The sequence below is a fragment of the Oenanthe melanoleuca genome, chromosome Z, assembly GCF_029582105.1.
Source record: "Oenanthe melanoleuca isolate GR-GAL-2019-014 chromosome Z, OMel1.0, whole genome shotgun sequence".
NCBI classification, from domain to species: Eukaryota; Metazoa; Chordata; class Aves; order Passeriformes; family Muscicapidae; genus Oenanthe; species Oenanthe melanoleuca.
In genome coordinates, this window is record NC_079362.1 from 31,854,072 (window position 1) to 31,864,966 (window position 10,895).

Here is a 10,895-nt window from a genome sequence, read left to right on the forward strand (position 1 = left end):
GAAGGTTTTATAGTATTTATTTTGACCAGCAATCTAAACAAACACCAAACTAGCAACTACAAACTAGCAACTACAAACTAGCAACTACAAACTACAACAAACAACAATGGCCTCTTCCAGGGCTAGTATCTCCTGTCGGCCATGAACTGCTGTGCTGCCACGATCAGAGGCGTCAGGCTGGAGGTCGGCTTGGCTGAGGTTACAAACGGATGCTGCCCAAAGAGAAAAAGAAGACATGAACATCTACTTTCCTCACAGGCTGAAACAGCCTTTCTCTGCCTACCAGGAACAGACAGAAAGGAGGGCACGCTGTGCACCTCTGTCTCCACGTCCAGGACCCTGCTACCACGGGAAACCATGGCTCACAATCCCACAAAGGCATGAAGCCAGATGTCTTGAGCTTAAGGAGGTTTGGTCTTGGTGACCTTGAAAGGCTCCTTCCAAGCCAATCCCAGGCCAGGATTCTCCTTGCTTTTCCTTTGAAAAGCCCCCAGACTGGAGAATCTTAGGAGCAGGGCCCATCTGACGCCTTGCACTCGAGCCCAGGAGGAGCCCCTGGCAGCGGGCAGCTGGCGCACCCTGCGGCCGCTCTGCCTTTTACCTGCAGAAGTTCCTGGGCACACCAGCGCCTGTCCTCGTCTGTCTGCAGGCAGCAGCGCAGAAAGTCTCGCAGCCAAGGGGACTGCTGCCTGGGGTTCTGCAGCTTCGGGGTGCCCCCGGTGCTGATCAGCTGTCCAACCTGGAGTAGAAGGCAAGGTCACACTGCACCTGTCTCCTTCGCACCCAATACTGCTCACCCACACCCCACTGCGCAAGCTCCACTCTCCAGTGGCGCTTTCCTCCCTGCCAGAGGGTGGCACATGCCTTTCCTAGCCCAAGCAACAGAACGCAAAGCCAGAGGCAAGCACAGCCTGCCCAATGTGCAAAGGCTCCTGCCTTGGGCCCTGATTTCATTGCCTGATGAAATTAGGAGACATTTCATCTGCAAAAGCACCCTTTGCTTCTCTGTGGACTGACACCAGCTCTACAGTCCATTTGGAGGAGGGACTTTGGCATAACTCTACTATTCCCAAAGATTTTACCTAAAAATGCAGCTTGGTGCTGCTCACTGCTTCCTTAAGGCAAAGCTTCATCAAGCAAAGGACATCATCATTTTTTGGACTGTTCAAAATTACATGGCAAGGGGAAAACACAGGGCAAGAAGCACAAGAGACTGTGCAGCTCGGAACCCATGGTCTCCAGGTGTTACCAAGCTTCCCAGGCAGAAGAAACGAGGTAGATTGTGTTAGAGTGACAGGACGCTGTGAGAGAAGTTGCAGCGCACCGTGCGGGAGGTTTTCATCAGGTAAGGAGGCGCTCCTTCCACCATCTCGATGCCCACGATGCCAAAGGACCAAATGTCCACTTTGGGGCCATAGGGCTTCCTGGTGAAAATCTCTGGCGCCATCCAGTAAGTAGTGCCGACAGCTGATCTCCGTTTGCTCTGCTCAGCCGTGAGCTGAGCAGCGAGTCCAAAATCAGCTGAGGAGAAAAAAACCACTGTGATCAAGCCAGAGTGAATTAGGAAAGCAAACAGAAGAATTCCCCCCTCTAGCAATGCCCAAGAAGGCAGAGGGCAAACCAGCTGCAGAAGGGGCCATGCTGGCCTTCCTTAGGCCTGCAGCTGAGGGAATATGGGATTGGCCATTCAGCAAAAGCCCCCAGTTTCACACAGTGGCTTTTAGTCCCCTGAAGCTCGGGAGTGAAACTTCCTTGCTTGGGAAGGGACACACACAAGCCAAAGCCCCTCCTTGACACTTTCTTCCCAGCCACACCGCCCTGCACCTTGTGGCTGTGCTCTGCCCTTGCTGCAGGGCAGCCTGCACTGCCACAGGTGCCACTCCTGGGGATCTGGCAGTCACTCAAAGGCACCCCCACCCCGCAGCCCAGCACGGCTGAGCCTGGCCAACAACACCCACCCAGCTTGACAGATCCGTCCAAGCGCAGGAGAATGTTGTGGCTTTTGATGTCTCGGTGGATGACTTGATGGGAGTGAAGGAAATCCAGGCCTTGCAGGCACTGAGGGAGGAAAAAGAAACATGAGCCTAGGAGTCCCTCAACTGATTGCATCCCACAAGCAGGGAAGCAGCACATCTGCAAGACAGACTTGCTGGGCAGTGCTGAGCCGTGGCAGGAAAGGCTGCTGGCAAGGGCAAGAGCTTGCTACTCCAACACGAGGACAGCAGAGCCTTCCTAAGTGAGGGTGTATTCACTTTTTTAAGAGAAAGGGCAATTATTTCAGCTGACCAGTGCCCTGCAGCCACAGACTGAAGGAGTACTGCTGCAGGGGCTGTGCTCTCTCCAGCCACATGGCAGCGGGTGCTTTTGCAAATCCCACTTTGGGTGCAAGGCTCTCCTTTGAGGCTGAGCTCTCTGAGAGTCCTGCGAGTATCTCTTTGTCTTTCCCACTCTGTTGATATTGTGCCACCAGCACGTTTGCTCTTACTGGGACGGAATGCAGTACACACAGGCTCCAGGCAAGTGTTTAGAGTGGCAAACATAAACAAACACACTAGAAGAAGGGCCTGCACGTTGGCAGGCACTTCAGAGGCTCTTGCTCCTGGCAGTCATAAGAGAAAGGCAGAAAGGAAGCTCGGAAGGTGAAACCAATCCCCTCCTTGCCACCCATCCCACCCAAGGCACGGGAAGCACAAGCGCCGTCCCTCACCTCCCGAGAGACGACTGCAATCTCTCCTTCTGCCATCCTGGTCTCCCTGATGACATCGTGTAAGGAACCTCCGTCCATGTATTCCATCACGAGCCAGAGTTCCTCGTGCACCAGGAAGCTGAAAGGAGGAAACAAGAGCCTGGAGATGAATGCGTGCTCCTGCATGACCTGGTGGATTCTTGTTTCCGTGTCTCTCTCCAAGGAAGACAGGAGGAAGGGAATAGTCATTCACTAGGCTCTACAAAATCTGTGCAGTTTAAAGACTGCTTGCTATCCCACCAATGCAACAGGCCAAGGGAAATGGAATCTACAGGGATTTGTTAGCACTTAAGAACCTTGTGGAAAAAGAAAATCAAACCCCAAACCAAACAAGAAAACCTGGAGGGAGCAGTTGGAGGGAGTTAACATTGAGGTTTTTGGCTCTGTAAAATTGGACCCAGTCCTGGGCTTTAACAGCACACTTAAACTAGATATGCCAGGAAAGAGTATTGCAGCCCCAACGCAATCTCCTGCCAAGATTCTGTACATCAGCTCAGAAACAGGAATTAACAGCTCCACCCCCTGCCAGCAACCAGAGGATTGGTTGAAGCTCTGGCTTGCAGGAGGTGAGTGACCCTTCACAGCAGAAGAGCAGAACCACTCACCAGTCTATATAGCTCACAAGGTTGCTGTTCTTATTGTCCCGCATGACCTGGATTTCCTTCACGCATAGCTCATTGATTCTCTCTTGCAGGAGACTAATTTTCTTTATTGCCACCTAAAAATGACATAGAAAACAATGAGCCAAAGTAGTCTGGCACAGGAACACATAGGGAACTTGGGGGGCTTGATCATTGCTGCAGCAGCCCACTGCACATCAACAAAGCAAACACTTGCAGACATGACAGATAAAATGCAACACTGGAAACATCTTAACCGTTATCCCCCCTAAGAAATACAACCCTACAGACCTTATGGGAAAAATGCCCTGATGATGACCACATCATAAAGGACACCTCCAAAGGAAACAATCTCTCCACTTTGTCACTTTAGGAATTTCCATTTTTCTCCACTTAAACAATTTTCTGAACCCCACTGACATTTGTAATTCCTGCCTGACTGTAAAACGAAATAACCCTAGTCTTGATCTTCTAGTGACACATGCCAGGCTCTGAGCAGGGGTTAGGCCCCTGAGAGGCTTCTTGCAGACCTCTCTTGCTAAGCACAGTTCCACAGAGCAGCACTGCAGGTGGCTGAGGAGCTACCATCACAATTCCCATGGATTTGCTAACAGCCAGAAGTGAGAAGTCGGGAGCCCTGAGCTGCAGCCCCAAAGAGCAGTGCCATTCTCTGAGACACCCCCTCGGCACTAAGACCCACCTAGCATGTCCTCCTCTGCAAAACACCCCTTGGCTTCTTTGCATTCCTTGCAGCAGCTGAGAAGGACAAACTCTGTCCCCACTCTGTTCGGCAGGCTGACTCTGCTCTGCACTGCCTTTGCCTCTCCTGCAAAGCTCTACCAGCGACCCAAAGCTCAGGCACAGCTCACAGCAAGGGGGAGGGCACTGGAGAGCTGCAGGAGCTGCAGCACTGCTTGGCGCTTACCTCTTCTCCTGTGGCAGTCTCCACTGCCGTGCACACAGTGCCGAAACCCCTAGAAACAAAACAGCAGCAGAGAAAGGAGAAGGCCTTTAGTCCCTGCAGGTGCCAGACACTGCACTCCAACAGGAAACAAAGTCCTGGGGCAAACAGCAAATGCACCACCACAGATTGTGCTCTGCACTTTATCCCATTACTCTTTCGGGAGCTGTGCACGTGTGGGATCTTTCCAGACATGCACATGCATGCTGGACATGCTGACACCTCTCCTTGGAGTCTATCTGCCAAACTCAGGCAGCAGCACACAGGCCTTCTGAGAAGCCTGAAGCCATGGAAGAGCAATCAGAGGAAAGCTTCCAGAAGCAGATCCTTTTTCCAGCTGACAAGGAGAGTAGTCTCCAGCCACAGCTGCAGCCACAGGCAGAGCAGGCAAAGGTCTCCATTGGTGCACACACAGATGGAGAAGCACTCAAAGCAGAGGATCCTCAGACACCTGTGTTCTGGGTGCAGAGCCATGGGCAGCTGCTTCCCTTTGGTACACCAGGCACAGGAAAGACTCCACTTTTCAGGTGACTTCTTGCGCATTTGGCTCCTCCCAGAGGAAATGTTGCAAATCAATCCCTTTTCCAGTTAGCTGAGCTGGCTTTCAAAGGGGAACAGATTGGTGGATTTTTTGCAGGAAAGCCCCAAACCCCACAGGATCCACGAGGGGTCTTCCAAAGGCAGATGTTGCCTTTTCTTCTCGAGATCTTTGGCGTTGGGCATTCCCCTGAAGCTTTCAATGTTTCCACCTCAATTTCAGTAGACAGCTGTTTCTTTCATTTCTGCTTCTGGCTTCTAGACTAGGTGATGGTCATCCTGACCACTGGAACTTGTTTTCAGCAAAATACCGGAAAGAACTACTACTGAGAGCTGTTCCCTGACAGCCTTTGGCTGCCACCTTGATCTTGGAGGCAATGAAGATTTTCCTCCTTTCATTCCCACATATTCTGTATTCTTTTGGGACACACAGAAATTATTTCTCCTAAGAAAAGCGGCAAAGAGGGGCTTGAGGGAACAGGAGATCTGCCAGGTGCTGCTCTTTGCTGCAGAAAAGACATTGCCACCATCCAGGTGTCTTTGCCATGCCTTCGGACCACAGCTGTCAATGCTGAGCAGTACTGAGAGACGGCAGCGTCTCAAGGCAGTGTCTGAGCAGCTTTGGAGCTTGCCTGACGTCACTCTGGGGAGATGTGCCACCAGCAAAGTCCACAGCCCCTCCCTTTGAACAAGGACCTGTGGCTGCACTCACCCTTTGCCAATGATTTCCAGGTCTGTATATTTAGCCTCTGGATCTCCTTTGTTTGCCAGCATCCCTGTAAAAATGCAAAGGAAAGATGCTCACTCCAAAACAGAGATCCCACCGTGCAGCAGATCAGAAAGGCAGCCCCACTCTCTGGCCCACTGGGCCCGTTCAACTCACTCAGGAGAGAAACAACAACACCATTACTGCACCACCAGCACCACCAAAACAACAGCAGCAGCAAGAGCAGCAGCTCTGCAGCAAACATGGCCTGCACAAAACTACAAGTGTGAACTGAAATCTGAGCATATGGGGAAACTGTAGGGGAGACAGGGATCAGAAAACTATAACCAAAAGAAGTGATTGTTGTCTAAAAAAACAAAACATTTCTGTTTTGCAAATAAAACTCTGTGACACTCAACAAAAGCTTTAATCCTTGCAAACAGCAAACGCATCTTGGGCTCTGGAACCAATTTTTACCTACAACTGCCCTTTCCAGAACCAGAAGAACAGTGCAAAGTGCTCCCAGCAGAGGCGCGATCTCCAGCTGACAGCAGGACTTTGCCTAAACAAGGCCTTTCTGGCTTTCCAGAGCAGCAGCTGCTGTGAGCAGCTCCTGCAATGGGCCTTAGCAATGAGGGCCCAGCTTTAGGCCGGGCTCAGCTCTCAAGATGGCCTTGGCCGTGGCCCACAGGAGCTGGGCCCCACAGCAGCTCCCTGAGGCCCACGCATTCACAAGGTCACAGCCTCCTGCCCAGCAGAAACAAGCTCTGCTTTGCCTTTGGCAGCGAGGCAAGCTCAGGCAAAGCCAAAGCAGGCCAGGCTGCCCTCTGAGGTGGAGCAACAGCCCGCTGCTCCTTCAGCACCTCAAAGCACAACCACAGCTCCTGTGTGGAGGCCACAGCACCGACACTCAGCTGAGCAGCAGCACCAGGTGGGACAGCTCGTGCTGACACACGCACACACAAGGCCCTGCTCCAGCAGACAGGGATCACAAAGGACATACTCAGCATGGCCAGCCACTCGTCCTCTGTCCTCTCTCGCAGCTGCTCTGTGCCGCCAGAGGAACTGCTTGTGCTCCAGGTGCACGAGCTGCTCGTGCTGGAGCTCCCAGCTTGGGGACTGGCGGCTTCTTCAGAGCCTGCAGCTGCAACTCGTGCAGGTGCCACGACAGAGGCGCTGGAGCTCTGGGACAAGAAATGAGTTTGGGTCAGAAATGTGCCTGGCACAGATGCCCCTGCAATCCCATCGCAAATGCAAGCCCCCAGCAAGATGCTGCCTTCCACATCCAGGGCTCTTCACCTCTCGGCATTTGCTGCCCCTACTCCAATTCCAGGCTCAAAATCCATAGATTGCTTTTACATATGCACAAAATGACACCATAGACACTGCTAAGCAAAGCAGACACTTACTGATGCTGGCAGCTCAGGCCGTGGGCTGACAGCAGTGGCAGCTTCACTGGCACCTTCGTCCTCTTCAGCCTCTTCCTCGGCTGCTGAGGCAGCCAGAGCAGGTGCTGGCGCTGCCCCTGTGCTCTGTGGGCAGACAGCAGCATGAGGGACAGGAAAGAACCTGTCCTTCAGAACCTCACGTGTATTCAGCTACAGGCCCCGCTGCATCTCAGCTCTTCCTTTAGCTACCCGCAGCTGCTCTGTGGACAGGACCAGGTCCCTCAGGGGACAGTGTCTCCTGTGGATCCTGCAAGGCTGTGAACTGCATGTTTGTGCAGCTCCCCTCACATCGGGCAGGGAGCCTGCACCGCCACTGGGCACAAAGGGCCTCACTTGTACCCCAGGAGCATCCAAAGACACCCCAGTGCTACCTCTTGTCTCTTGCTGAGACAAATTCACAGCCCCTGGCAGAACAGTGGGAAATTGATGCCCAAACGCCCAAGTTCCACACCCATTTCCAGGCCTCACTAGTCGGGAGAAGTGCTCTGCAAGTGCTGGGAAGATTCCAGGCCCCAGCATCCTCAGCCATGCATGGCAGGTGCTGTCTGATCAGAAACTTCCAGCTCTGCTGTGCTCCAGCTACAGGGCTACCCAGAGCTGCCACTTACTGATGCTGGGTGCTCAGGCCCTGCAATGGCAGCATCTGCAGCTTGGTGGGCATCTTCCTTCCCTTCGGCCTCTTCTTCAGGAGCACACTCAGCCAGAGGAGGCTCAGAGGTTGGTTTCGTGCTCTGCAGACAGAAAGCAACGTGAGGGACAGGCAACCTGCTTTATATCCAGCTCTAGTGCCACATCTGCTAAGGAGAAACCGTCTGGATTCTATGTCGGTCAGCCAGAAGTAAAATGGGCCACGCAGAGCAGACTGCATCTCTTGGACAGGAGAAATTCCACCACGGCTCCAAGCACCGAGCAAGCTGACTTTCATCTGCTGAAAAAGCTCTGAAGTGGAACTGGAGGAAACAGCCAGGGATCCTGTGGATGATGCAGCTGTCGCTGCTGGTGCTGCACAGAGTCTGGACTGTGCTTTCATTCATCTGAGCAGGCTGGCACTGGACTGCAGCACGCCCAGCTCACGCCGTGCTCCACAACTGTCCAACGCTCCCAAGGCCAAAGGCTCCTTTCCCACTCACCCAAGGAGCAGATTCTCTCCAGGCACGGGCGATGTGACCTGCAACACACAAGGGAAAAAGAGGCGGATGCTGTGAGAAAGCTGCCCGCACTGGGCAGGCCCAGCAAAAATTCAAGCCAAAGACAGAGTATTCTGCTTTCACTGCTTCCCTCCAGCAGCAACCCTTGTGTCACACAGCAAGCAAGACAAGAGCACAAACTACTGCCTTGTGCCTGCCTTTTGTCCTCTTTGGCCACTCAAGCCACCAAAACCTGATATCGAGAAATTCAAGGTGGTTCTGTAATAGTCACGGCTTCTGCCCCACCCCACCCAGCAGAAGCTACAGCTCCTCTCTTTGCTGGACTTCAGTTTTCTGAAGAGATGGCAAGCATCAATTGTCATGAGCTTGCTGAAAATGTTTCCCCAGAAGAGTTTCACCCAAACCCCCTTAGCCGTGCTGGCAGTTCTATTGTGGCACAGCTCCAAAACAGCTGCTGGGCTCAGGAGTACCAAGAGTTCTTGTGAAATGTTGATTTCAGAGGCATTTTCCATGTTGATGTCATGATTTTATCACAGAGGGAAGGGTTATTTTAGCACACAGCAAGAGTCAAGTTCCACAGATAAATCCTGGGATGAGGGCATGCAGACAACAAGATGCTTCTCCCCATCCTGGACAGCAGCACACAGTTTTACAAAGACTCCTGCTAAACTCTCCCAACCTTCCTGTCTTGAAACCTGTCTTGCTTGAGCCAGCAAACTGAGCAGATTCCAGACTCCACTGCCACAGGCCATGCCATGGCATGGGGCAGCACAAGCCCTGCAGGCTACATGGCAAATGCAGCCCACGCCCTGCTGCCTAGAGACACCCCCTGCTCAGCTGAGGCTGGTGACAGCAGCTTTACCCAACCAAAGGCCTCTTCACGGCATTTTGATTTCCACATGCCCCACCCAACAAAAACCTCTACTTACGTGCCAGGTGGGTGAAGAAGTACCCGGAATAAGCCACGGAAAAAGCCGTGCACACTGCAGCAGCGCACACTCTGTCCATGGTCGCAGCTGTGCTGCTCAAGTGTGCACCGACAATACCTGTGGGCACAAAGAAAATACTCAGAGTGCTGTCAGGGTGCAGCCTGCTGGCAGACACCTCGTCGAGCAGCAGCTCCCGCCTGCAGCGAGCGTGCCAAAGAGCTGCTCTGCACACTGAGGCCTCCCGAGCCTCGGCACAGCAACTTTGCCGTGACAGCGCCGGGATGCGGCCCCTGACATCACAATAGGAGCTCGACATCACAATTAGGAGGCTGGCTGGTGAGGTCACGTGTAGAAGCAGACCTTCTCTACAGCTAATGCCAAAAAACGCCTGCAAAGTTCTCCTCTGCTACAAAGCCACACAAAGGCCCTCCTAGTGCATAACCTTTTGCTCAAGGAGTCTAAGAGTGACTCCAAAGACACACCAAGCCCCTATAGCCCACACTGAGAAGCTGAACACTTAGAAGGGACCATGATGTGAGGAAAGCAAAAAATAGAATAGGATCTTTGGCCACTCATTCCCCTGTGGTAAAGGAAAAGGCCTCTTCCAGCTAGGGCTCTAAAACACAGCATCAAAGGAAATCTCTGGTTTAATAACAGCAGTGGGAAACAACTCAGGAAGCGCTTTTGTAGACCTTCTTCACATGTTTGTGGCAGAACAAGGTGGGACACAGGCCTAAAAAATGGTAGGCTTGATGTAAACATAGAAAGCTAAACAAGACATCCATTGCAAACACATCATGATGCTGCTTCACAGCTGTGGCATTTTCAAGGAGCTTCACCTGTTGCCTTGCACGGGGGGCAAGGCAGGGCGACCTGGTCCAGAGAGAGACCACGGCGTACTTACAACCTGGCCGGACAAAATGCTCACGACACCAATATGGTGGATGGCAAAATGCATTTATTTCCGGTAAGCACCGGCTTAAGTAATCGTAAGATGCTTACGTCACTTCCTCAGTTTCACAATGCCGAATGGGATTGGTTGACACCATGGAGAAGGAGGGGCCCTATCTCCTCGTACATCGCGAGATCTTCCGGGCGACTTTCTAGCTGACCACATTCACCCTACTGAAGTTCACCTCTTGGAGCTTCCCTGGGTACATCCATGCATCAGAGGGAGCCGCCTGCTGTGGATGTAAACCAAGCAAGAAAATAAAGTTCCAACATTCTCTGGGACAACTGAAAAATGCTGGCAGGAAGAAAGCAGTTGGCCCAAGTAGGCTGGTTCCAGAAAAACTGAAGTTGTGAGGCAGAGATTAAATAAATCAGGTGCTGGACAGGCTACAGGAAGGCAGGCTTAGGAAAACAGAAACCACCACCATTCCAAAATTTGGATTCTTCATTCTCCCTCCTCTTTCATTAAAACTGCTTTTTATCTATGTCTCTTGTGGTTTAACATCAGCTCAAAACCAAGCACCACACACAGCCATTCTCACTCAATGCCCCAGAGGCAGGCTGGTCTGGGCATAGAACAAGTGTAAAAGTGGCAAAACACACATGTGGAGAACAATTCAGTTGCATAGGGAATGTAGAAGCCATGCACACAAGCAAAAACCCCAAAGAACTCCTTCACCATTTCCCATGGGCAGGCAGGTGTTCTGCGTCTCCAGGACAGCAGGGCCCCCTCAAGCCTCACAGTGACTTGGAAAGACAAATGCCATCACCCCAAACATGCCCTCCTTCCTCCCTCTTGTGCCCAGCTTGAAATACTGAGCAGGATGTCAGAGGGTCTGGAACAGCTCC

At 52.4% G+C, this 10,895-nt stretch overlaps 1 protein-coding gene across 1 annotated transcript; it reads right to left on the reverse strand.

Annotated features, from left to right (window-relative positions):
- LOC130265110 (serine/threonine-protein kinase PAK 3-like) lies at nt 1-9,325 on the reverse strand. Its single transcript, XM_056513924.1, has 13 exons — nt 9,096-9,325; nt 8,149-8,186; nt 7,627-7,749; nt 6,980-7,102; nt 6,574-6,754; nt 5,577-5,640; nt 4,292-4,340; nt 3,352-3,464; nt 2,708-2,825; nt 1,959-2,058; nt 1,325-1,521; nt 602-739; nt 1-212 (listed from the first exon to the last, which is right to left on the reverse strand). Exons 1-13 carry the CDS (start codon nt 9,172-9,174, stop codon nt 123-125), a joined length of 1,413 nt encoding a protein of 470 aa, XP_056369899.1. The 5' UTR covers nt 9,175-9,325; the 3' UTR covers nt 1-122.
- Between the last annotated feature and the right edge of the window lie 1,570 nt (nt 9,326-10,895).

Bases quoted from the DNA above. Each gene is read 5' to 3' on its own strand.
- LOC130265110 (XM_056513924.1), bottom strand. From the start codon at position 9,174: ATGGACAGAGTGTGCGCTGCTGCAGTGTGCACGGCTTTTTCCGTGGCT. The intron at 6,755-6,979 runs GTAAGTGTCTGC...TTCTTGTCCCAG, and splicing joins GGCCTGAGCTGCCAGCATCA to AGCTCCAGCGCCTCTGTCGT. The intron at 2,059-2,707 runs GTGAGGGACGGC...TTCCTCCCTCAG, and splicing joins TTGCAGTCGTCTCTCGGGAG to TGCCTGCAAGGCCTGGATTT.